The sequence below is a fragment of the Varanus komodoensis genome, unplaced genomic scaffold, assembly GCF_004798865.1.
Source record: "Varanus komodoensis strain SLA01 unplaced genomic scaffold, ASM479886v1 scaffold9, whole genome shotgun sequence".
Classification (NCBI taxonomy): domain Eukaryota; kingdom Metazoa; phylum Chordata; class Lepidosauria; order Squamata; family Varanidae; genus Varanus; species Varanus komodoensis.
The window spans coordinates 21387256-21415105 of NW_025336598.1; the positions used below are offsets into that span (position 1 = coordinate 21387256).

The following is a 27850-nucleotide window of genomic DNA, read 5'->3' on the forward strand; positions in this document are numbered from 1 at the left end:
GCCTCCCTGCATCTGTGTCCTACCCGATTGGTTCCATGTCAAGCAGTGTCCACCCCGGAAGCCTGTGCTGTCGCAGCCTGATTAGTGGTGATGGGTGAGCCCTTTTATGCTGCGCCTCGTGGCTGAGGGGTGGGATGCTGGCCAGCCTCAGCAACGGCATCCTTCGGCCTCAAGGGTGGAATTAAGCCGGTTGGGGACACATTAGAAGAATTACGAGAAGCCTCTGTGGGGTATGCCCAGCGGGTGGAATATGACAGCTTGGTGCATCGCTCCCAAGAAAGCTCTCTTCTTTCTCCCTTGCCGCTGGGGTGGTGTATAGAGCAGGGGGGAGCCTACCCCAATCCAGCTCCATTCATTTTAGTGGGTTTACTGTAAGTAGGGCGAACACTGGGGACAACTCTAGCCCAGCAGCTGGAAAAGATTACACGTGACCCTCATTAAATTCTTTTCTGTGTCCCAGTATTCCTCCCCCTGTTCTTACAACAACCCTGTGAGGTAGGTTAGGCTGAGAAAATGAGTGGCCCAAGGTTTCTCAGCTTTACGGCTGGCTGGAGACTCAAACCAGTGCCCTCCCCAACATTTCAATACACTATACTTGTTTCCTAGACCACCGTGCAAGCTTCCAAGATAATTTGAGACATGAAGGAATGAGGCAGATAAACATGTCCCTGAATGTGATTATCTTTGCTTGTCAGATCGTTTTATGTGTTGCAGAATTCATGCATGTACCCATTGAAGAGCAGGTTGAGATACTGCTGTCTCTGTCTAAACCCTGCAAATATCAGGGTTAAAATATCAGCTAAATATCAGTTAAAGAATACTCTTGCAGGTATTTTGTTCATGTCAGCATGTGTGGATGAAAGCAGAAGCGAAGTGTTTAAAAGTTTATCCCCCCCCCCCGCAAAAAAAGCATTTTGTTCTTCAGAACAAGACTGCGCTTTTTCAAAAGTGATGTCCTCTGTGAGACCAATCTATCCATTGTATACAGTATGATGATAGACTGCTCAGAGAGGTCAGTCTTCAACCAACACATAAGAGAGAAACTTTTATATAAAGCTTTATATAAAGACTTTATGTGGAGAAGCTTTCAAATATATGAACCCTTCCCAGAGGAAAAAAAATCGCTTTCCCCTTCAGTCCAAAGTAGAACATCCTAGAATTCTGCCATTTGAAAGCTATTCTTCATAATGGGTAGATTAACTTTCTGTAGAGAAAACAGTGGGCAATATTTGTGTAAATAAGGAGTGAGCAACTTATGGTCTTCCAGTGCCCATTTGGCTCAGCCAACATAGCTGGTGCTAAGAGTGATGCCAGTGCAGCAATCAGAGGTTCTCCACCCTGGTCATCTACATCTGTTCTTCATTGTGGGAACATGTGGGACGGCGTGACCACTTGTAGCTTTCCATCACAATGGAAAATTGGAATGTGCCACTGCAGAACTGCATGCTTAGCGCTACATGGACATTTCTTTCATAGTTATACAACCATTGAAGCAACTCTCACACAAACACCAGCCAGGGGAATAATCATTGGACCTAATGGAGGTGAACTTGAACAGCAGTAGGGGTGAATGGACTGTTCAAGCTATGGAAAATAAGGGCAAGCAATGACCGACTAATTGACATGATTATCCCATTAAAGCTTTAACTCTGGATTTAAAAGGTGATTAAATAGTTAATAGGGCATGCCATAATAGTTAGGTTTGTAGGACAGATTTGGATTCTTTGAGGAATGGAATAGAATATGGAATTGAGCCAAATAAAATTCTTTTTATTTCAGCCACATGAGACCTACCTGAAAGAATGCTTATATCTGGTATTACAAACAGGGAATCTTCATCTCTTAACAAGCTGATGCTTAAAATAAGACTTAAAAATATAGATTGGGATACTGGAATACAAGAGGATTTTTCTCCCAGAAATTATTGGAAAAGTAGGGGTGGGAGAGTTGTTGTTTTTCCTCCATGCCATCACATCTCTATGGGGAACAGAAGAGCTTTGTATGCAGATGTCTTCCTCGATTTAGAATCTGAATTTAGAATTTAAAGTATATTTCTAACTTTCAAGTTTACATTTTCTCATTTTGCAGGTTTAGCCCAATGGTGAATCCGTGTGAAGAAAGGGTAGCCACCCTTAACCTTGCCTCTTTTTATGCTACACAGGAAATGCCATTCTTCATAAAGAAAACTCGCTCCATCTTCTGGAAATGTGTTTTGGTTAAGGTTCTTTGGCTGTTATAGAAAGAAGCTTATATGGGACTCTGGCTGAAGCAGTGGCTGAACCTTTGCTCTGTCCTAAAAGCCTGGCTTGGTGCACCCCACTTTGAATGGTGACTTGCAGATGTTCCACAAACATGTTTGCACTTGTGACAAGGGCAATCTATCCTTGTGCTCAGCTTAAGAAGTCAAATCATGCCAGCATCTTGTCGCATCTGTGCTTGCGAAAACCTCCAGAGCATTGTGCCACATTCTCCAGGCAATACCGCTCTGAAACTGGCAAGGTGATAGTGGTTTATGTATATACATACATGCATATATAGAGAGAACTGTAGGCTGAGCTTATTTCATCATTATGTGATTTTCATTTTTGGTAGTAATATAGCTGCAAAATAAATACATTTAAGGTTCAATCCTATGTGCATTTCAGCAGTCCTAATGCTGGGAGTAGTAGGTCTTTTTCTGCTTGAAAGTTTATAGAATTGTGCTGTTCCTAAGAGTAATGTTTCTATAGCATGTTACAGGTATCAATTTGTTGGTTTGCATTCTGAAGTGGATTACATCAGGAAGCTAAGCATGATTTTGTAGGATCGCATGTGGAGATCCTGACAGATCCTGCCTACTAAGGTCTATGTATCAGTGGAAATGAGACCTTGAATGTCAGGGTGAGGATGTGAGTGGCAGAAATCAAGATAGAGGGACTGGGACAAGGGCAAGAGAACTTGAGGTGAGACAGTGTCCAAACATAGGATTCAATGGTAAGTCCAATAGCAAAGTCCAAGTTTCAGTAATCAAGCTAGCTGGAGTCAGGAACCAGATGTACATACCAGAGCAAGATAAACAGCATGGTGAGAGGCAGGATGCAAACAGCAAGACAGAATGCAGGTCAAGTGCAAGCACTAAAGCTAACTGGAGGACCTGTGCTGCTGAAGCAACATGGCAAGGCAGGATGGAGGCACAACAGCTATAGACAGACATGGTTGCTGAGGTCCATTCTAGGGGGAAGAGCTTGCTCTTATATAGCTCTTTTCCTGGACTCCCAGTTGGTACACTGAGAGCTCCAGCAGGACCTGGGACCAATTCTGTGAATATGGTGGTGGTTGCTCTGTGTCTGGCCACCAGAGCTGGCCAGATCCTGACACTGAGGGCTTTGTGGATGAAGAACAGCCTGTATATATTTTATTAGATAAAATAATTTTTAAAAATAAGATGTTTATTAAGCATCCATGTACATAGGTCTTTACTAAGAGGACAGATGCCTGGAATTGAATCTGGGACTCTGTGCTTCTAAAGCATGCATTTCATGACCGAGTGTGACTTTTCAGTTGTATTATTGGATTGTCATGGGCTACAACCAACATGTTGTGAGTGGACTTCCACTTGTACAACAGGTTGCCCATCTCCTCCTCCTCCTGTTTGTGCACGTTTAGTCACCAATATTGTGTTTGGTGATACTCTATTGTGTTTGGTGATACTCTATTGTGTTTGGTGATACTCTAAAGCTAAAGTGTATAAAGATTGCAGTCTAAGCACCAGTTTTTACAATATTCCAGTTGTCTTATTTGCACGAACAGCTGCTCACCCACCGTGGGCAGTGTAATGGTAGAATCATGGACTCACATGAGACTGCAGCTCTTCTTTTCTGTTTTGTATCTTGGAGTAGAAAATGTAAATCTGCATTTTATGGTTTAATGTGAGGATAAATGTATTGGCAAAGATACAGATTCTGGTATGTGATTTGCCCACTGCCTTAGGCTGTTAACGGTTTGTGACACTTTCCTTTTATGCATTTTAGGATGCGGTGGATATGTCAAAGTTTCCAGTTGAAACTATTAGAAATTTCAGCATAATAGCTCATGTCGACCATGGCAAAAGTACTCTAGCAGATAGGCTGTTGGAAATAACAGGTGAGGTAATTTTGCGGCAAGCATTATTTCTTTGCTCATTGAGTTATGCTTCATTTATATCTGCCTTTCTCGATATGCATGCACAGCAATGTAATTCTAATACCAGATCCCCTTCATATATTGACCATTGTGCAGCAATATAGATTTAATAGGAAGCTTCCAAAAATTTAAAGGTCCTGTACTTAAAGTGTTACATTTTGCATTTTCTATACTTAAAAATGTAACATCTTCTCTACAGTAGTGGCTCACAAAATTTAGTTTATTGCAATGACTTGGGTTTTAGAGCCACTGAACCAGAAGACTCCAGAGTTTCTGGCCTATTTAAATGAGTTGAAGTTTTATTATAGCTTATATATATCTGCTGTGAAACTACAGCCGGTTTCCATTTTTTAAAAAAATGTTTTAACCTTATTGCTGTGAGAAGCTTGGAAAATCTCCATGCTCTGTTTACCCATTCTCCTTTTGCCTTCTTCCATGCCAAACATTTTTAAAGTTTTGAAAATGCAACTAATGGAAGCATAATACATGATGCAGATCTTAGCAGGCTTATTATGACTAAGGTAATCTGTCTTGTTTACAACTCCGGGCTTGTCTACAAAATGTGCAGAGCTGTTAGCACATTTTTCAGTACCAAGTTGTCTTTTTTTCACCAGTTTTTCAAACAGACCTTCTGTATTTGGAGTTCAGCATCTTTTTGCCCAAAGGCCCTATTTCATAAAGGGAAAATTTGGGGAGCTGCGTTGCAATGGTGGGTCAGCTGAAGGCAAAGCGGGTGAAGCCAAAGGCTAAATGGAGTTGAGGTCAAAACTACCTGCATATTGTAGCTGAAAACTCTTACTGATTATAGCCTGTCTTAGGAGAGGCATTTCAGTCTTTTAGAATGGGAGTTCTGAGAAAGATCTTGAGAAGGCTGGGTCTGGTACCTGAGCCTGAGATTGTACGGCCCTGTAGCATCTGTACAAATTCCAGTCTGGTGGGCAGAAGTAACAGAATTAGTTATATGGATGCACCCAGTTCTCCGGAGCACTTGACCTCCCTGCTGCTTTGTATATGGCAGTTATTTAGGACAGATGTTTGTGGAAGAGCCTTGCTAAGCCAGACACAGCCTGTCTGGCTTAAATTACTTATCTGTAGTTTGACATTTTAAGATTGGATTGCAGAAGGCATGTGGCTTGTCAGAGTAGTGGCTGAGATTGAATGTGAAAGCATTTGAGTAAGTTTGTTTTGTCTTGCACCACTGTGTAGGAGAGGTACCAAAATTAACTGCCGCTTGTGTCATTTTCACTACAAATGGGCCCGAGAAATTTGAGATGCATTTCCCTTAGTATTGTGTGGTTGAGTTTAGAATGATGATAAATAGTGCTGCTTTATGGATAATTAATACATTTAGAAATATAGTAATACAAATGGATCTTTTTAAAAGAGCCATATGTCCGGAAGCATGAAATATTGTTATTCATAAACAGACACTGGGTTGTATTCAATTATGGCTCATTGCTCACAGAACTCTTTTCTATTCAGTGGACTTTCGTAACACAAGTGGGTGGGAGGTGAGTTTTTATTGTGCACCCCCCCACCCCCAATCTGTTCCAGAGGATTGGAACTGCTTTGAACTAGTGTGACGTGTGGAGGGGTGGCAGAAGAAAGGGGACCCTGTGAAAATTGCCTTCATCCCTTCAGTCGGTGGAAGCCTCAGATGGAACAGTGAGGCTTCTGCGAACAGAAGGGCACAGTTGGGTACAACACATTATCTCCTCTCTTACATTGCACATTAATTTTTGCATATGTTTGACCCTTTAGGAACAATTGTCAAAATGGAACACAATAAACAGGTGCTGGATAAATTGCAAGTGGAACGGGAAAGAGGAATCACTGTGAAAGCTCAGACTGCTTCCCTCATTTATCATTACAAGGGAACAAATTACCTCTTAAATCTCATTGATACACCTGTAAGTTAATCATCAGTGTGGCTGGAATAATGTGGAACTGAACATAGTGTGTGCATCTTAATTATGGGGCTGGAGCAAGGTTAGTACCTGTATTCCAGCTATTTGCTTGTGCCATCAGGTCTGTGCAGAGGTGCCCTGTTCGGACATATTTGAAGTAAGGCGTACTTATGTATATTTGAGGGTTAGATTGAGCCCCACTGTTAATAGGCAGGAGTGAAGAAGTGCTGTAATTGACAACTGAGCACAGTGCTGCTAAACAAATATGGCTCATTTATTAAAACAGAGGATACGTTAGCAGGAGGGTTTACAAAGATTGCTGGTGTTGGTGACTCCAGAAATCCTCACCAGCATAGGAACTCCATAGAAACATTTGTTGGCTATTCTGGCATCTTCAAAAGAGACGAAGTTATGCTGTCCTAAACTATGTAACTTATATTGGGAATGGGATTACTATGCCATGAACTGTTTCCATAGTCACAGCAATTTAATAGTCAGAGGCCCCCTGTGAGTAATGGTTATAGCAACTGGGATTGTTTAGCTTAGAAAACTGGTGAGTAAGGGGAAGCATGATAGAGGTGTTTAAAATTTAAACCCATGGTGTGGAGACAGTGGGGAGGGAGAGATTTTTCTCCCTCTTGCTTAATACTAGAACGTAGGGTCACCTCATGAAGCTGGTGGGAGAGTCAGGAAAGATAAAAGGAAGTACTTGTTTACACCGTACATAGTTCAGCTATGGAATTCTCTGCTATGGGAATTAGTGTTGACCACCAACACTAATTGTAGGGCCGTAAAAGGGAATTGAACAAATTCATGAAAGAGAATGTGGTTGATGGCGACTTGTCTTGCTGGCTATGTGCTGCCTTCATTATCAGAGGCTTTATTATTTATTATTTATTTATTTAGGAGACTTCTATGCCACCCCATTCGCTGAAGCCTCGGGGCGGCTCACAGCCATAAATAAACTTCAAGATAGAATAATATAAATTCACAATATAAATTAAGTCGCCCTGGCTTTATGCTGCTGGACATTGCTTACTCAGGAGCTTGGGCAGATGGAACTCTGGTACCCATGCTGCTTGAGGGATCCTGCTGATTTGCCACCATTGGAACAGAGTGCTTGCTGGCCTGGCTGAATCATCTGTCTCATCCAGCATGACTCTTCTTACATTCTACTCTGGTGCTTAACTGGGGTTAGGCTCTGCTTAGCTGCCATGATCACTAGTTCCATCATGATTATGAACCATTTCTCTTCAGCTATGGAGAGTTTATCCATTCTCTCACTAGTCCTGGATATCCAGGTATAGTTTCTGTTCCATCCCTCAGGAAAGGAATCCTTTGCGTAGCTGAAACTGGATCCCAGGGCTTTTTGATGACAGTGGGTAACAACATGACTTCATGATGTCCTGTTGATGGTCTTCTTAACCAGGCCTCCAGCTGTGAAGTAAACATTGTTCTTGAAATTCCTGAATCTCTCTTCTTTCCTCCTTTTATTCAGGGCCACGTAGATTTTAACTATGAAGTATCACGATCATTGTCAGCCTGTCAAGGAGTCTTGCTCGTAGTGGATGCAAATGAGGTAGGGTCCTTTTCTTGGCTCTCTTATGTATAGATGATATGTATGTGTTTTATGCCTGCAGCATTGAGAAGCTGTCCTTTTAAAAAATGTAGATAGAGCAATTGCTTCTAAAAAGGATCCATTGACCATCATGTATAACTTAAACAAAAATTATGGGAGGAGACCAACTAAGTCTCCATCATAAGCATTCATTTCTTGTTAATCAAACATGAGATTATTGGCTTTGTGAGAGTCTGAACCTATATTTTGTCAGGCTGCTACAATTGATAGCGAATATGCCTGGTTGAACACAGTAAAACTTGACTTCTTAATAAAGTTGCATAGTTCTGCTGAAGACCTAATTTTGATGAGAAGTATAGTGCCTTAAGAGTAGATGGCTCATAAGAATTAGATAATCACAGTGTCAAAAAGCATGTCCCAGACTTTTAAAAGAACAATATTTTCCCCATCATTGAACAGGATAGCAGGCATCTTTCCTTAAGATAATACTGCCAAAATTTGCATTGGCCTAGAATTCAAGTCTCTGTTTTTTTTGTGATTTATTTTCCTTTTTTTTGTTTTGTTTTGGTGATGCATATTTTGTGATGCTGCAATGCTTGTGAGCAGTCATATCTACATCTTGGGCTAGTGATGTGAAACCATTAATGACACCATTGTTTCCCTCCCCAGTGCTATTTTGTGTGGTTCTGTTTTTCTTTTCTTTTTAATCATTAGTCCAAAGATCAAGTACCTCTGCCAGCCTATGGGTCAAACTCAATTTCAGAGAAATTTTCAGGGGATACATCTACTGGGAGATGGGGCCAAAGGCAAAAATGGATGTGGCCACAAAACCTGAGGCAGCATCATATTTTAATTTAAAGCTCTTACTGCCAGTAGTTAAGCCTTGGGAGAGGCATTTCAATATTTTAGCTGCAAAACCACCAAATGACTGATGATTGGGGAAAGGGGTGGAATCAGGAAAAATATGTGAACTTCTTGGGGAACTTGGAGGGCCAGACAGGGAGTCCAGGCTAAGGGGTCAAATCTAGCCCTTCTAAAGTTCTGCAGCCCTGCTTTAGAGGAAGAGTATCACAAATGTTTGAGAATGTTTATTATCCCTTTAAACAGCAGTAGGTTCGGATAGCCCAATAATCCACACTCAAGATCAAGCTTGGCGGGAGGGTAGGTTGCTGTTAAACCATGGTTGTTGCTGAAGTTTGGTTCTTCATGTTGTCTAAATCCACCCACAATAACAAAGTTCGTTAGCTGAAAACAACTCATAGTTTACAACCCAACAACACACCATGGGTTTGTTGGTTGTTCATGGTTAACAAGCCATAGATTGTTAGTGCAGGTACATTCAGATAGTCCAATAACCCACAGTTCAACCACAACTCACACTAATCTCATATTCAACTCTTGAGTGTGGCTTATCGTGTTGTTTGAACCCAGGCAATGTGAAGAGCACTGTGGCCATATTTAAGTGCTGGATGTCCCATCAACCCTTCTCCATGCACAAGATTTGCTCCAGAAGACAATTCGCATTCAGACCTGGTTTCTGCTGAGATGACCCTTGTGCTATGATTGGGGGAGATAGATTAGATAAAAAGTATTGTTACACAAGCAGTTTTCTTTGTGCATTTCCTTTTCTTTTCTATGGAAGAGTACAACATGTACAAGTCCTCAAATGTTTCATATAGATTTTTTTTCTAGGGTATTCAAGCTCAAACAGTAGCCAATTTCTATCTTGCATTTGAAGCACAACTATCAATAATTCCTGTGATAAATAAGGTAATGCTAACCACATGTCATGCAGTATTAATAACTCTTAGCTAGCTTACAAATATAGAATAATGACTTGCCCTCAGTACCTCAAGTGCATTTGTGACAGAGGCTAAGCTCAGTGGGGGTGGTTGTCATGCTGACCGTGAATATTTCTGAACAGTTCTCTTCCATGATTATCTTTTCCTGCCTGTATTCATTATAAACTATTTCTTACTTTTAAAACTCCCTGTGGTCTTCCTATTTTTCCTCCTTGATTTCTCTTGATGTTTCCTTATGTTCTCTATGCGTTGCTCAATTAAATGTTCTGTTAGGCTTCATGTTTCCTTAATGATGAATTATCTTTGGTCACTGAGGCTGCAGTTCTGTACACTTACCCGGAAGTAAGCCTTATTAAAAACACTGGGACTTACTTCCAAGTAAACAAACATAGGACTGTGCTTCACATTTGGTTTCTCCTTGTGGTTTTTTGTCTTCTCTTTCCCTGCTCTTCTTACTTAACTTTATATTGCTTCTTCAAAGCAGCAACAGAATTTGAAATTTGCACCACAAACACAAACTTGTGTTTTGCTTCACTTTCCCCTTTTCTGTTTTTACCTTTTCTTTTGTCGATTTTAGACATGAAGTTGCAGGCAGAGACTTGGTCTTTTGTTTTAAAGATACTTTGTATAGTGTGTAGCAATTTTAGGGGCCTTCTAAATTAATTACGAGGTTGAACCAAAGACTTTTGATTTCACATGGCTGGTCTAAATCAGCTTTCCTCAACTGGTGCCCTCCAGAGGCGTTGGGTAACAGCATCCAGCATTCTTGATTGTAGGGCAAGCTGGCTGGGGCTGATGGTTTGTTAAGGCTATTCTGAATAAACCTTCTCTCTTTAACTGAACATTACTAGGTTTATTCTTAAAAACCCCCCAGAAACTTTCTAGATTGTGTGGTGTGGAGGGGAGGCAAATGGACTAATACAACACCTCCCCCCCATCAATGAAAATATTTATTTAAATTTTGACTGCACTACAATTTACTTCAAGTATCTGCTGCATGGTGTGTATTGCCCTAACAGTCAAGCTAGTGTAATGAAAACATTGTTTTGCAGATTGACCTAAAGCATGCAGATCCTGAGAGGGTTGAAAATCAAATTGAAAAGGTGTTTGATATCCCCAAAGAGGACTGCATTAGGGTAAGATACATTTTAAAGTTTGTATGCTTTTGGCAATTGTTGCTAAAACTCTTCGACATGGAGTCTGTTTGTTTTGATTTTTTTTTAAAGCATGTCCTTACAGTGCACCCCTATGCATGTTTACTCAGCAAACATTGAATGTAGCAAAGTCAGCTACATTCAATGGAAGGTCCTCCCTAGTAAGTATGTATAGGATTGCAGCCTCTGCCACATACCCTAACCTAGCAAGGATGAGGCATAAGAAGAAGTTGACTTCTACCCCACAAATGCCTTTCTGGATGTGTGGGGTAAGATCCCCCAGAGCCCAGCACCAAAGGCTGATCTCTGCTGGAGAGGATGTGTATGTGATTGCTCATAAGCTTGCTGGTAAGGTCAGCTTTACGGATAACCTGTCACTTCTTTGTCACTATATTTAGCTGATGTGCAGTGATGATCTCTTTGGCTAGTACTTGTGCAGACATGCTTCTCTGTGTTAGTGCACTTGGTTTTGTGGATTGAATCCATGGATTGCAATATTATGTGTACTTAAAGGCTGTGTGGCCTGAAGTGCATACATTAACTGTTCTGAATTCCAGTTGCAATGCATATGTTGCTGGTGCTGTTTCTAGCAGCCTCAAATTTTCTTGTTGACTGTTAGAAAAATGTAAATGTGTTGGAAATAAGCTATTTTTCCTCCTCCTCCTCCTCCTCATTATTATTATTATTATTCCCTTTAACTAAAGGCATTCAGGATGGCTTACAAGGATGCTGTCAGGCACTGGTCTTCTTCCCACCTACCCCCAACCCCAATCTCAAAAAGATTTAGACAAAATACTTTGTGACTAAAGTCTTTATTATCTCAAAGCTGACCACCTAGGCTGGGTTTGTGATGCAAAAGAAGAGATACAAAAGAAGAGAACTAAAGGCATAGGCATCCTTAAAATATTGGCTGTTGTGGAAATGTAGATTAATGATTCTAAACTGGTTCTAAACTGAATATCTCTCCTCTTTTCCAAACCAAAAAGAGCTGACTCTACTTTCAGACTGATTAATACTGCCTATGGGCCAATTGCTGGGAATTGCTGAAGCTTCTCAATTATTCTGCTCTTCTAACCTGATGTTCTACCATCAAACTAATGATGCTGCATCTTCCTTGCTCCCATATCCATTTGCTCAACAGAATTTTCCACAGAACTTGAAACTTTCTGGTTTCATCGACTGCTTGACTTATCTCTGGATCTGTTGGTGTTGTTAGTTCAGCTGAGAGTTCCAACTCCTCCTCTGATTCAGAATCTGAGGCAGCAACCTTTGAAGCTAGTGTGATGTAGTGGTTAAGACTGGGAAGTTGGGAGACTTGTGAGATCAGAGTTCTAGTCCCCACTCAGCCATGGAGTCACAGACACTCAGCCCAGCTTGCCTTACCGAATTGTTGTTCTGAGGAAAAGATTGAAAGGAGAAATATGTGAGCCACCACAAGTTCCTTGAAAGGAAAAAAGGAAAGAAATATATAGAATAAATAAAAATTAAATGAAAGCTGTATTGTAGGATGAGGATTGGGCCGAATTCCTGCTGATACTAATTAAGACAGCTCGAAAAGATACAACACAAAAGCAAAGGGGATTGGGGGGAGGAGCAAAAAAGGAGCAAATTCAGGTGTCCTAATTGCCAAAATCAGCTTTTCATGGGCATGGAGTGGTTGCTGCTTCTTCCTCTAACATCCCCTGCAGTGACAGCCAGTAGAAGGAGGGAGGGAAACTTTCGGCTGGAGCTATATCCTGCCATTCTTCTGATTGCTGTTCTTTCTTGTTACTCCTGTTTCTGAATACACCTGCAGAGTGAGCTTTTAAAAGACATTGAAAAAATGCACTTGCTTATTTTTCCTAGTTTTTTAAAAAGAATTATAGCTGGGCATCATGAGTGAAACCTATTAGGTTGAATCAGGTTGATGCATGTGCAACAGCATGGAGATCTGTGCCCTCCCCTCTCCAAGGTAGCCCCTCCAACCCCATGAAAATGCTTCTCAGGGATTGTTGGAAGGGCCACACTGATGAATGAGGTGATATGATGTAGTATGATATAATCCTGTCTAAATCAATATTTTAATGTTTTAATATTGAATTTTATTATTGTATTTTATTTACTCGCAGCCAGAGTGGGTCATCAATTTATTTATGCTGTAAGCCTTCCAGAGACATAAGTAATTGGATGGCATACAGATTTAATTAATTAATTAATAAGTAAGTACGTAAGTAAGGGTGCTGGGGGAATCCCCCAAACTTGGGTGACAGCATCTTCCATGAGTGGAGAGGCCTGCCGTTCACGGAAGAGAGAGACCCTGAATCCCGTCTAAAACATAATGATGCCATTATGAATTGTCAAGTTGTGCGTCCTGTCGGCTTTCTCTTGAAATGATGCCAGCTTGCAATTTTACATTGTCTTAGGTTTCTGCCAAACTTGGAACAAATGTTGAACAAATACTAAAGGAAGTCATTGAAAGGATCCCTCCGTAAGTTTTCTTTTCTGGCATTTTAAGTACTATTGAGAAATAGTCTGTCTTAAGTATACCTATACTTAGGCCAGTTTATAGTTCAGTCCCATGCATGTTTAAGCAGAAAAAGGTCCGTATTGTCCTGTTATAGCACTTATCTATCTTAATTTAGTGAGTATTAATTTTAGTCCATATGCCTGCTAAATCAGATGTGATTGAAAATTACTATGTGAAGTAGCACAAGGTGCCATTTTGCACATACTTTTATTATTTGCTGCAGAAACTGGATCTGTTGTTATATGGACACTTTGGAAAAATACATATGAACTACAGCTTAGTTCTTGGTGGTTGGTTTTGTGGCATTCATGCCATGGTGCAGAGGGCCAGATGGAAATTTTGTATGTTGTGAACGAGCTCATCCGGTTTTATGCAGTTTATTTTTGTGTTATTTTGCTAATTAAAGTTAATTTGGTTTTTATTTTTCTCTCTGTTATATTAATTACAGATTTATATATTTTTGTGTGTAAGTTGCCTCAAGACTATTTTTTGCAGTAGGAAGAAATGCATCAATTTAATACTAATAATACATTTAAGAATGCAACCTTGATCTCCCTCTCTCCTTTGACAGGCCCAGCGTTAGCACACACGACCCACTGAAGGCACTGGTGTTTGACTCCACCTTTGATCACTTCAGGGGTGTGATTGCTAACATAGCAGTGCTTGGTGGGGAAATTTGTAAAGGCCATAAGATCTCCACAGCTCACACAAAAAAAGTATATGAAGTTAATGAAATAGGGATTCTGACACCTGATGAACAGCCAACACATAAATTGTAAGTTCTTTTACATTTTTGAAAAAGTTATTTGATGCTTTAGAAAGACCTTTATCTTGGATATTCAGGAGACATAGAACAGGGACGTTTTTATGCTAAGCCCAAGATGTGAAGGCCTGGAAAAATGGAGGGTGGATCCTGTCATTTTTTGAAGACTTTTCCCTGATAACAGTGGGAAATTGGTAAAAATGTTATATATGCTTGAATCTTGCAGACAGGAAAAATTCTTCATGAGGAGGATCATTCCAATGAAAGCACAAGTAGCTTTACCCAAAGTGTTCATTCCCCATGTCTTATTTTTGCTCCTTCTAGAAAACCATCATCTTCATAAAGTGTTTTCCTATCAGCAGCAGTATCTTTCAATAAACAAACATAGCAAGCAAGAGCAATGCATTCTTCTGGAACCCCATTGTCCATTACTGAAAATAAATCCAAGCAGGAAGCTTTTAAATGACTAAGGGCACTGTCCAGGAATCATAAGAACTCAGGGGATTATGGGTGATGAGAGGAATGCCGAACCTGGCATTCCTTCCATGCTTCTCTTGCCCTCCACAACATTAAGCTGACTTATTTCAGCCGCTGTTTCTCCCCTCCTTGCAAGGAGGAAGGGTGAGGATTCCTTGGAGGATGGCAGAGCCTGGCTTCTCCCCTCCCTGGCCCCAATTGTGCCAGCTCCAGAGATGATATTCCATCTTTGGAGCCACAGCCTGTGCGGAAAGAACTGTGTTGGCTGTATGGGCACAGGGCGGGTCCTCTGTGGCTGAACTCCAGGTCATAGCAGGGCCTCCAAGCTGTCTCATGGCCCCCAAACAATGTCATGAGGCTATCCAACTAGACCAGGGGCCGGCAACCTTTAACACTCAAAGAGCCATTTGGACAGAAGGAAACACCGGGAACCGCAAAACCCTTTTGACATCTAAAATGAAGATAACACTGCATATATCGTTTTTTACCTTAATGCTATGTATATCTTCATTATGATTTAGCTGCAGCTCTTGTTCAGTCACTAAAAACAGTTATTTTTAATCTTACATTATAAACTAGTAGGACTCCTTTCATATATTTTGAATAGGAGAACAGCTTCCTGCAGAGTCAAAGTCATTGCTAAAGGGCTGCATGCATTAAACAGCAAACCCCATAAGTTCGTCAGCAGTAAAAGCAAATGCATCTACCCACGTATCATTAAACGTTTGGTTTTCTTTAGAAACTTTTCTTCGATTTATCCATGGTTGGCCTACAGGGGGGTGGGGAGCTAAGTAAAGCGGCACAGGTCTGCAGATCGGCGGCTGTGCCGGAGATATAGGTGTGTTTAGTGACTGACTGGCAGATAAACAGTCAACTGCTGTGAATTGTGACAGGTCCCAAGCACAGCTTTTAACATTCAGATGAAGGAGATTTCATTGGGACAAAGAGAATCCTTTCAGCAGAATATGAGCGCCTGCAGGAAGCTTGTTTAGCAGAGGAATGTAGCGATTTACTTAACTAGCTGATTTACTTAACTAGCTAGCTCTGTGTTCCTGAGTGGAGCTTCGAGCAGATCAGCAGTTGTAAAGGTGCGTGTTTTGAGTGATGGAGCCGCAGCAGAGGGGTTCAAGAGCCACGTGTGGCTCTGGAGCCGCGGGTTGCCGACCCCTGAACTAGACTCTCAGACCACCGCATGGGTTGCCCAGGAGGCATTGTTTGAGCAAGCCTGTTTTAGAGAAGGAACGTGAACATATAATGGAATCTGTGCAAGGAGCAATCAAGGAAGCACTGTGTCTCGCAGTATTGAAAGGTGAGTGGACAGAGATGAGGGGAGAAGGAATCATAAACACTGTGATAACAGCAACTCAAGTAGTTTTTACAGAGGCATTGAAACAGAAAAGGGCAGACATACTTTTGGGAATATCATTTGTAAAATATGTGAAGTACTACAGAAAATGAGGCATGGCAAAGTGCTGACTGACAATTGGAGTAATACGAAAGCGACATGGGAGATCATAATGAATAACTATCCATATATTAGTGTGACAGGAAGTACATGTCAGGGTAAAACTTGTTTCTTAATGACATCATGAAACCGGACATCATTCGAAACATCTATAGGCAAGCAAGAGAAGTTATAAAACATATAAAAGTTCCTCATATTGTAGCTGCTGTCTTCAAAAAGTAGCAAGAAGAATAAATTGAAAGAATAAAATAATGACACTGAAACTTTGTAGTAAAATATCCTGACTTAAAGTAATGATCTCCTTGGAAAGTTTACTAAAAAGGAGATTCTGTTCAATACATAGTACTAGTTGAAGATCTTTCAGAAGCATAAGGAATTCCTTACTTGATGAGGATGTTCTGAATCACGCTGCAGAATTCCTTGAAGATTCTGAAGCCATTTTTTTCAATGAAGATTGCATCTGAATGAGAAATTCCTTACAGAAAGGGCCAAGATAAATAACTAGTTTTGAGAATTGAAGTGCATCTCCACTTACAAGTAGCATGATTTATTTTAGTAAGAAACAGGAAGAATTTTGTTGTTGTTCAGTCTATGATGCTGCAAATCTCTCAGATCCCAGATTAAAGGCAGAAGTGTAAGTGATGGTAGCCCTGCTACTGCATTTGATAGGATTGGAAAGGATGTTAGAATGGATGTTGGTACTTTCAAATGTTGTAGAATACAGAACATCTTCAGGGATTAGGTCCAGAAATACAGTCTGAGATGCTATCTTCTGCAGCATGCTGTCAATGCCTTCAATTATTATTAATAATAATAATAATAATAATAATATAATAATATTTTTACACTACCCCATCACAGACATCTCAGCACAGTACACAACAACATTAATAAAATAGAATAAAAATAGGAGTAAGAGTAGCACAGCATCCAATGTTGGGTATAAAACCACAAATTAAAACAACATTAGCAATTAAAATATTGGGAGAATAAAAAGGTTTTCACCTGGCGCCTAAAGGAAAGAAGTGCTGGTGCCAGAGAAGGCCCTCTGGGTAGCCACGTTCCTGATCTTTTCCAAGGACAGCTCCTGGAGGAGGGCCTCTGCACAGCCTCTGACTTCCTTTGCTTCTTGCCTACTTCAGATGCCTCCATTTTCTGCAGCATGAGAAAGCAACTGGTTAATTTTTGGAAGTAAATCCAATCAAGAAATAAAGTGCACGTAAATGCTTGCTTCAATCCAGGCAAACCTGCTTTTAGGCAATGATGAAGATGAAGATAAAGATAAAGCAGCAACATGTCCCTTTCCATAGATGCCTACCCCGGCCCCAAGGTCATTATTGGCGGTGTTTCTTAGAGTACCCCCTCTGAAATAAATAAGGAGGCTGGTTAAAAGGAGAAGGGCCTTTTTCACAGTGACCTGGAGCCTTCTCTGTATTCTTTTTCACACCAGCCAAAGAAAGACCTTTGTATTTAAATAATATTTTAATTGTTAAGATAACTTTAGAGATTTTATGGTGTTTATTATATCTTGTACTACTGCTCCTTTTAATGATTTTAATGGTCTAAGAACTGTGGTTATTGTGTGATTTCTTTGTAGGGCTTTTTCTGTGTTTGACGTTGTGATTTTTTTTGGTAATATTTTGGCTAATTTATATTATGTGTTATTATGTACAGTGGTACCTCAGCTCATGAATGCCTCAGTTCATAGCCAAATTGGATCATGAACAAAAATTTCATAAAAAATTTTCACTCAGGTTGCGAACTCTGCATTGGGTGGCAGCCGCGATTGTGGCCATCTCCCCACTCCCTCCAAGTGGGGAGATTGCCGCAATTGTGCTGGGAGTGGGGGGGAAGATGGGGGAGAGATGTCCAAGATCGTGCCCGCCTTTCCTGCAGGAGTGCAACCTCGATCTTGGCCACCCCCCCCCCCCCCCCGCAGCATGTTCGCGCCCATCTCCCTCCCCCAGCATGCCCGCGTTCGTACCCACCCCCAGAAGCACGCCTGCGTTCATGCCCATCTCCCCCCTTTACAGCTAATTCATGGATATAAATCTAATAAATAAATGTGTGCAAAAATTGCAGAGCTTTTCAATATTATTTTTTAAAAGAATAGCAGTAGCATAGGGGAAAGGATTTGTCAGAATTACAAGCTGCTGATTTGCAACTAATGACCTAAATAGCTTTATGAGAAAGATTTGAAATATTTAATGTAATACATATTTCTGGATTCTGCACATTTCATTTAGGTATGCTGGCCAGGTGGGCTATCTGATCGCTGGAATGAAAGACGTTGCAGAAGCCCAAATAGGAGATACAATCTATTTACATAATCAACCAGTGGAACCATTTCCTGGGTTTAAATCGGCAAAACCGATGGTCTTTGCAGGTGAGTTCTGCATATTCAAAAGATGGCAGGTAGTTTAATGTTAATAAAATAACAGGGAAGTGATCATCTTCCTTATGGAAATTTTGTTGCTGCATCTGGAAACATGCAGTTGTGGCATGAAAGTAGACATAGTATGCTACCTTTGTCAAACAAACAGCATGAGGAGGAGACCTAAGGTTAAGGGTTGTTCAGCATCCCTTGATACCAAAATGAGAAGCCAGTAGTACCTTCTGGATTCCATAATGTGGAAAGAGTGAGTGAGTGAGTGTGTGTGTGTGTGTGTGTGTGTGTGTGTGTGTGTGTGTGTGCTTAAAGTGCAGTCTTGTTTCTGGTGCTGGTAACAAGAAATTGCTGAAGGATCATTTCAACTTTCTAATGGTTCATACAGTAAAAGAATACTGAATATCCATGAAATAGCAAAGCTACAGGGTGTTGATCTTAGCAGTATGCTCTGTGAAGAAAGTTTCAAGAATTTTGGATGAATTGTTCCATTAGTTATTGTAGAAAATAATAAAACCATGTCCTCTATGCACATGGAAGTTTACAGAAAGAGCGAAGAAGAAAGGTTCCTGCCCCAAAGAGCTTACAACCTGATGTTTGACAAGGAGACAAAATCTGGAGTCTGGAAGGACAAGAATTTCTTGTAATGTCAGTGCCCTTTCCCAGGCTGGCTGTGTTTATAAACAGGTGTGTGGGAGCAGTGATCCAGTTTGATTGTCTGATTTAAAAAGCGGCAGGCCTTACATGGGCAGCCAACCACCCAGATCATCTGTTCAGAGCCCTGGCACAAACAAAACCATGATGGGTAGAAAAGCGATTGCTGCAGCTCCTCTCTCTTCCTCATCTTTCATGCAGTGTGGCTGGGCTGTTGCACTGCCTGAGAGCAACGGTAGCATGAAAGGTTTCTCACATGTCTGTATTGTTCCTTCCTCCATTTGCTGGAAACAGTTTTTCCCCTTTCTTTTCCTTTTTCAGACACAGACACAGTGAACAAAATTACGAGGGGCCAACCTGCATGTTATGTTAAATAGCTGAGGAAGTGCAATTTTCATCCATTCCTTATGCAAGCAGCTATTCATACTGCCATCCATGTAGTTCTGGATCCCAGTAGAAACCACACTCCTGCAGTAACCTTTGAATTTGCTCAAATTAACCCACTTGTCAAGACTAGTAATTTAATTAGGCAATCCAAGAAGACATCGTGAGACTTTTTATTGCCTTAGAAGTTTGGGAATACAGAATCTAAATGTAAATTTCAGTACACTGCTTCCCACTGAAGAGCAGGCAACTTTGTGAGCATTTGCAAGCAGGGATTTTTAGAAGGAGGAGTGCTGTAATACAAGGATAAGAGGATAAGCACAGTCTTCTGGTTAACGGTGCCTTTGTTTTGTGTTCATGGTGGATTTCTGTGAATTATGCAGGGTGATGTTTCAGAGCCTTATTGTGAAGCAACTTTTGGAAAGGTGGCTTAATTTTTATGCTGAAAGAATAATAAATTTGGATAGGCTTAAAAATAATTTTTGCTTTCAGTGTTGAGATAACCGATTTTCCTTCATTAGCTTTAATTTCCAGAAACCTTTTTCTTTCATGGAAAATTCCACGAAACACTTACATAGTTTATTCCATTGGAGATCTGTCAGGAATATAAGTAAGAATGTGTGTGTATATTCATTAATACCTTTATGTAAAATCAACCTGAAGAATTGTAGTTCAAAATAGAGTACATTATTGGTGGGCTGAAGTCAGAAAGATGCTGCTACAAAACAGGTTTTAATGCGGGCCTGAATCATGTGCATGGCAGTATTGATCTGCCATTTTTATCACTCAAAGTTCTGTGTGTATTGACAGGAATGTACCCAACAGACCAGTCAGAATATAACAACTTGAAAAGTGCTGTAGAAAAACTGACACTGAATGACTCTAGTGTTACTGTTCACCGTGCTAGTAGCCTTGCTCTGGGAGCTGGATGGAGGTGAGTTTTATTGTGTTCAATCTACTGTTTCAGGCTTTAGCTTCAGGGAGTTTTTGTTGATGCAGTAATCTTTAGTGCAGAGTGGAAATTTCCCTTGGTTTCATTTGGCTTGGATGCTGAACTTGCTTAGTTGGCATTTGTGGCCAAATTATTCTTTAGTATGCTGTAATTGACAATGCAGGTGGCCAAAGAATACAGTGTAAATCTTGTATTTACAGGTTGGGTTTCCTCGGCCTTTTACATATGGAAGTTTTTAATCAGCGTTTGGAGCAAGAATATAACGCATCTGTCGTTTTGACATCCCCCACAGTTCCATATAAGGCAGTACTTTCTTCAGCAAAATTGATAAAGGTAATGGGGGATCTAAAGAAACTGACAAATAAATGATAAATGTCACACAGCATCCTGGGGTAAATTGTAGTTAAAACAATTGAAAAGAAATAAATTTCAAGTGTCAAGGGGCTTTATATCACTATGGCTCGGTTCAGATGCCCTGCTGGGCCAAATGCCAAGCTATGGTTTTGGCACTCAGAAACACTGAGGCTTATATTCTACCTGCCACTCCATGGCCCATTTTATCATCTCCTCAGTTAGTGTTGACTCTGGTTTAGCATATTTCTGAAAGTGTAAGCTTCTGGCAGCCAAGCTAAAACCCAGTGCTTAAAGCTGCTTGCCGTGTCTGGTTAAGCTAGTTAATGGTAGCTGTAGCTGTGATTACACTTAGACATAAGCTAAACCATAGTTAACTGAGTGGAAAGAAGTATGTGAGACTGATTGGGGAAGGGAGTGGGTGGCAAGTGCTTGAGCCTTGAGAGCACTCCACATTGCTAATTCATGGTTTGATGGTCAGCTTGGTGAGAGATCTGAACCAGAGTGGTATGTTGTTTTTCTCTTTCTGTAGGGCAGTATCTAAATTGTGTTGTATTCCCAGCACTGGTAATAAGCATCTGCAGTTCCACCTGTCTTTGAACTCATGTCATTGGGCTCATTTTTCAGCTTGAGTCATTGCAAGGACTGAGAGAGAAATTCAGAAATGAAAAAGAATTACTTAATCTCAGTGGTATTTGGCCATTGCATATACAGGTGAATCTTCCAGAAAGGGGGGAATATGCAGTTCTTATGCTGGGACTTATATTTGGAGATAGGCATTTCTTCTTCTTTTCAGTTGAAAGACTCAGATGAACAGCCAATTTAAATTCACAAATAAATACTTTTTCAGAATTGTAACAAAACAATAAAGAGTTCTCCTTTGCTAGGAATTTGTGACCAGCCACATTGCAAGCTAGTTTCTCTTGACTAATTTTTTCTAGGAACATGGGAAAGAGGAAATCACCATCATAAATCCCTCTGAGTTTCCTGATAAGTCAACAGTAGTGGAATATTTGGAACCAGTTGTTTTGGGCACAGTCATAACACCTGAAGAATATATTGGGAAAATAATAGCGTTGTGCCAGGTTGGTTTGCACCAGTGAGTTGAGAACATTAACAAATTAAATGAGGCAATTTTAATTAACCAGTCTTGTGGTTTTCAGATTTCTGAGAAACAATTTGTCAGCAGAACAAGTTGCAAAAACCTTTCATATTGCAGAGGATTCTGGGGGCATATTCTGGAGCACACAGTTCGTGCAAGATACTAGCTAGGTGCCTTGAGTCCCATTATTACTTAGTGCCCTAGACCAAACCAAACATTCTCCTGCAACTGTACAGTGCTGAGAAAGTCAGTGGTGGACACCCCCAGATTTCCAAGAACTTCTTTATTCAAATAATTCATATGAGCTAGATGATAGTACAAAATAAATCCTTTTATTATACTATTATTATAAGAAGCATTGTCATCATTGATCACAATTTTTCTTCTAGTTTTCAGAGCAGTTTACTTGGTAATCCTTAGAAATGCCTTCTAAAGTAGGTATTCAGCAATATTTGACTGTCGGCCAGTTTTCTAACTTGTCCAGGCTAAGTACATATTTTTCCAGCTTCACAGACGTTCTTGACTAAATATGTCCTCTTGAGAACTTTACAGCTTGTCAACAAGTTTCAGAGCTGCACAAATTATTCCAAACAATTGCTTCTGGTAAAGTAAATGGGCTCATGTTAAGAAGAAGCTCAGTGTTTGTCCTGAGCTACATACAATCTAAATATCAAACCATCTTTTTCAATAATATCTGGGCTCCTGATGCCATTCTCACCCTGCAAGAAAAGCTGTAGGACCTCTAGGATGAGAAACTTGTGGTCCACCAGAAGTTGTTGGACTCCAACTCTCAAATCTCTGACCATTGGCTGTGCTTGCTGGGCTGATGGGTGGAGTGTGACATCTGGCAGACCACAGGTTCTCCACCCCTGCTGAAGGTGGTGAAATAAGATGATGTATCTGTTATTTCTTTTGGTACCTCATCAATAAGAAGTGTGATGGGTGGGGGGTGGGTGGAAAAACCCAAAGATTTGCAAAGACATCCAAAAATAAATCTTCCATAGACACTGGATCTTGAATGGCTTATAATTAATTTTCTGGGCTTATTATTAGTCCTTCAGTTCAGAATTTATCCATCATGTTTCAGAATTTAACATTTTGTTTAGATTCTTCTTTGCCATCTTCATAGTTATCCCAGAAAGGTATTGATATACATAGTACAATACAGTAAAACAATTTAAAATGTATTTGAGATCCATAAACTATTTCAACCAGCTAAAAAGCTATAAACTTAAATCTAAAATTTAACAAAATTGAGAATTTGTTCTAAAATGCTTAGGCAAATAAAAAGCAAATAGCAGTTGACTCTCAAACTACTGTGCTACTTTTCAGACTCGAAGGGCTGTTCAGAAGGATTTGGTGTACATTGATGACCGAAGAGTTATGATGAAGTATTTATTTCCACTGAATGAAATTGTAGTAGATTTCTATGATGCTCTGAAATCCCTCTCCTCTGGATATGCCAGGTAAAGTAATTTCTGAACTCTCCTTCAGTACTGAATTCTATATTTTCGCTCTCAAGTATATGATATATACTTTGGTACTATCTTACCTTTACTGTGATGGTGGGCAATATAAGGAGGCATCGTTACGGGAAGATGGAATGAGATGAGTTGTTGAAATGATCACCCCAAGGCCCCTTCCCGTTGTTGTGGAGCCTGGGTATCACACTGTTTCTCAGTGGAGATGCAGGCAAAGAGGCTGGTTAGATCAAGGCTAGAATGGAGGTGATGGAAAACATTTTGTGAAAAAGATTGAACTTGGCCTAGAACATTTGCCCATGTTTATCATGTAAAAGGTTTCTTCATTACCACTATTACGTACTTTTGTTGTTGCTCAGGAAAGTTGTTCCATCTAGTTTGGGATCTTTTAACATCTACTCATAGACAGCCCACTGTTGAGCTTCCTTCCCTTTCATAAGCAGTCAGCACTGACTTACAAGCCGTTGGCCCCAGCTATGTACCTTTGAATCCATGTTGCTGCATTTTTTAAACTAACTGGTGTTTCTTTTCTCCCCTGATGAACATGATTTTATTGTGTTTCCTTTATTTGCAGCATACTTTGGAGCAATTTTATAATGGAAAACAAGTAATCAATTGTATAAATAAATGTCTCAGTTTACTTAGATGCCTGAGAGGAGAGAGCCTGTTTGCAGCCTTTTAAGACCTTGCTGTCTTTGGCAGATGGTGTCCTCCTTTCACTATTACTTCCTGTGAAGTCCTCTAGCGTACTCTAGTGGAAGCTGGGGGAATATTTTAAAAGAGGAAAGATCTCCTGAGATTTCACCTCAAATATAGTAAATACCTGAGCAATGACTGCCTTGTGTCTTTATAGATCTGGTTGACCTAAAGGTGTGCTCAGTATCTTAGGCTGTGGTTGATTCTTCAATAGGACTGCAGTGGAGAAGAATTTTCCTATTATGTAAAAGTGAACATCTGACTAGGAGATAGAAAAATGTGTCTTCATTTGAAGCATTATTGAGCTATTATATAAAAATTGCTGTTCTTTTAAAAAGTCACAGTAAGTCATTCTGTTATTGCTTTCTTCTTCAGTTTTGACTATGAAGATGCAGGATACCAGTCTGCAGATCTTGTCAAAATGAACATTCTTTTAAATGGAATTGCTGTAGAAGAACTGGTAACTATTGTGCATAAGTACGTCAACTTTAAATGCACTCCTATTTCCAGAGAAAACTAAGTATCTATTCTATATTGTCTGCAAATCATAAGAAAATTAAGTTTAGAAGAAACCCAGTACTTGTGGGGTCATGGTCAGACAGTTAAACAGATCCTCAGATAAGGATTGTGAGGAATGTAAAACTGCAGAACACTATCTGCATTTCCAGTATGAGCTGTGGGATTTCCAAGTGACCTTTCTTGCATTTAGGAATATTAAAAAAACCCTATCTTTTGATTTTTTAGTTCCATTGTGCAGTTAAGATTATTTTTATGTACAGTGCTAATTCTGTCCCTCAGAATGATTCCATTGCATTAACGCAGCCTTTGTGTAGTTAAATTAGATACTTGAGGAAATTAAAGTTTGCAGTGATAAGTTTAAACTTTGTTATTCAAACCTTTTCTTTTAAAGGGAGAAAGCATATCCTATTGCTAAAACCATGTGTGAACGTTTAAAAGATATTATCCCAAGACAACTGTTTGAAATAGCTGTTCAGGCAGCTATTGGAAACAAAATAATTGCAAGGGAAACGTAAGTTGTTGGTCTTGATATTGTTCTAAAAATACGTGTTGACACTACTGAAAACCACACTAATACATTGCTCCCTGCCCCCTTCATCTCTATTAACTGTTGCCATCTTCTGTAGTATGTACTTATGGTTCTAATATTCACCTGGCATCTCAGTTGAAATCAGTTGTGTGTTTAAATAATACAAATTCAAATTTGCAGGTAAATTAGTTTTATTGAATGTGGTTATTCATTCATTCTTTTAACCTACTTTCAGAGCATTCCAGAGACCAGGCCCCTCTATTGAAAAAGTCCTAGTGAATGCCAACCTGATCTCAGAGAAGCCATCTAGACCAGTGTCAGCCTCCCAGCATGCAGGGATGTCAGAGGTGTTCAGCACCTTGAATTGCCTTGGAGACTAACCAATAGCTGTTGAAGCTTATGGGAACCATGTGCTGCCTTCTGAATCACTTGAAGTTTTTGAACTGTCTTGAAGGGCAGCAACACGGTTGGGGCAGAAACAAAATAATCCCACATCCTGAATGAAAGGAATAATAACCTATAAAGAAGGATGATCACATGTCTCTGTCACACCTCTGAGATCAGCAAGTGCATAGTGCAGAGTAGGCATTTCAGACAAGTTTGGTATGTGAAAAGTAGGTAGAAAATTCTAGTGGGTTTGTCATAAAATATGTAGCGAAATAAAAAGTGGACTGTAGGAAATTCTAGACTTCATATCAGATAGTGCCATTTATGATTTGATGTTATGTATTATTGATATATAATATATGAATGAATATATATGGGGATTTGTGAAACAATATGGGGTGCAGTTCTAGGGTGGCTAGACATTGTTTGGACAGCTGTAGATAATTTGGAGAAGGTTAGAGAAGCTAACCTTTTACAGGTTTGGAGTGTCCTCCTGCTCCTCTTGCATCCAACACAGTTATTTCCATGCTGGCTGCATTTCCGAGTTTACAGAAGGGATCGTAGAACCAATGTTGGGGAAAGGAGGAACAAGGCATTGTTGTCCTACAAGAAACCCTGGCAAAGCCTCTGACTCCTTCTTGTGAGTCAGTGTAAGATGACTGATACCAGCTGTTTAAATGTTTTGGAGGGCAGGAAGAGCACAGAGGTAATCTTCACTTCTATACTTATTCTGTCCTCAGGTGGATGCCTGTAATCTTCCCAGATGAGAAGGTTTATTTATCTCTTATTTATTACATTTGTGTGCTGCCCCATAGCCAAAGGCTGTCTGGGCAGCTCACAGTGCAGTATAAATCTATTTAAACTACAGATAAAAATAAATAACAAGAAACAAAACCATAAAACATAGTAAAATTAAAATGCAATTTAAATATGACCATATAAATAGGGAACAGTAGGAAAATAGATACTATATGACCAATATCAATAACCAACAAGACAATAAAACAATAAACCAGCAGCAAACCAATAGCCCAATCTAAAAACAGATACTAAATTAAAACAGTCTTGACATGGCATTGCAAGCAAGATAAAGTGGGTGCCAGTCTCATTTCCCTTGGAAGAGAATTCCAAAGGTGAGGTGTGATGACCGAGAAGGCCCTTTTCCTCACGAGTTCCCCCCTCACCTTATGGGGGGGAGAGTTCACGGAGGAGGACCTCCACTGATGACCCGAGTGGTCTGGCAGGGATATATCAGGAGTTCCTTTACATATCCCGGTTATGAGCAGCAACCAGTTGGTACCCTGGCACTGTAGTGTAGCTTTGCATTATACCCTCTGAAAAATGCACTTTGGTTTGAGCATCTGTGCATCATGTACTTTCTCTTTTCTAGGGTGAAAGCTTATAGGAAAAATGTCCTAGCAAAATGTGTAAGTATATGGTTTCTTCTTTTTGGCAACATCTGAATGATCATCACCTTATCTTATATCCAGTTGTGCTTAAGATTGCAGTTATTTGTTCCTGCTGTACTTATTTTTCTGTTATTTCAGGATAAGCAAGTTGTATATTTTTCAATGTTTTTCAGTTCCTCTTAACACATGTGAGCTCAGGAAAACTGATGCGCTCATTGGACGTTATAGATCCACAGAATGTCATAGAAAGAATTCTGATTATTATTTATTAAGTCACTTCACCACTATTTATTTCTTAATATGCTTATCTCAGTCAAAGCTGCATGAAGACTGTCCCAAAATGCTAGTAGTTGGATGGTATATAAAAGCTATGAATGAACGAACGAACGAAGTTCATTGAGCAGTTTTGCATTTATTAAGAATGGCTGATAGCATAATTGCCACAAGTCTGCTTAGATCTTTTTATTGTCCTGGTGACTTGCAAAATACAGTAGTAGGAAAAACTGTTGTTGGAGCTCCAATACTCCCTTCTAGATGCCATTGTAGATTAATTCCTTAAATTGTGAATACAATAACATTTCTTTTAAAAAAACAGTATGGTGGAGATATTACACGGAAAATGAAACTTTTGAAGAGGCAATCAGAAGGAAAGAAGAAATTGAGGAAAATTGGGAATGTGGAAATTCCAAAGGACGCATTCATCAGTGTTCTAAAGAGACAGCCTGACAAGTAGTTGGAAATCTGCAAATAGTTTCCAACCTTTTTTAAAGGAATGCTAAAAATACTAATCTTGTTTACAAAGTAGCTATCCTATTATGATTATGCATTGTATGTGTATATACAGCTCAGTCTATAAATTATCATGAATGTAAATGTCCACTTTGACACATGCTCTAATTTAAGAAAACTTTTTATACATTCTTGTGAATGGCTAGAAAATCTGAAACCCTCCCATAAAGCCTTCTGGCTGATGGCTCAGATATTCTGTACTTATCCTGAGAGTGCTGCACTGGCATAACATCCCAGACATCCTTCCGTTACATGAACATCTCTGCTGATACATCCCGATGCAGTTCTTCAGAGCAGCTTGTTATGCGCAGCACTTTCAAATAGATTCTGATTTCCTTCCTCTTTTGGTCTAAAATATGGCTTGATGATGATTTTGGGACATGCTTGGTTGAAGGGG

General features: G+C 39.9%; 1 protein-coding gene across 5 annotated transcripts; it reads left to right on the forward strand.

Moving 5' to 3' along the window:
• GUF1 (GTP binding elongation factor GUF1) lies at positions 1–27541 on the forward strand. Of its 5 annotated transcripts, none has more exons than XM_044417983.1 (18): positions 1–94; positions 2162–2499; positions 4011–4122; positions 5923–6071; positions 7567–7647; positions 9340–9417; positions 10502–10585; positions 13006–13070; positions 13681–13884; positions 18061–18200; positions 20049–20172; positions 20391–20523; positions 21483–21626; positions 22976–23109; positions 24196–24297; positions 24731–24850; positions 26646–26682; positions 27260–27541. In XM_044417983.1, exons 2-18 carry the CDS (start codon positions 2326–2328, stop codon positions 27395–27397), a joined length of 2019 nt encoding a protein of 672 aa, XP_044273918.1. In that variant the 5' UTR covers positions 1–94; positions 2162–2325; the 3' UTR covers positions 27398–27541. The 5 variants fall into 5 exon arrangements, with proteins under 5 accessions (XP_044273918.1, XP_044273917.1, XP_044273915.1 ...); XM_044417982.1 differs by having other exon boundaries at positions 72–94; positions 2089–2499; XM_044417980.1 differs by lacking the exon at positions 1–94 and adding an exon at positions 108–230 and having other exon boundaries at positions 2089–2499.
• Positions 27542–27850: the final 309 nt, after the last annotated feature.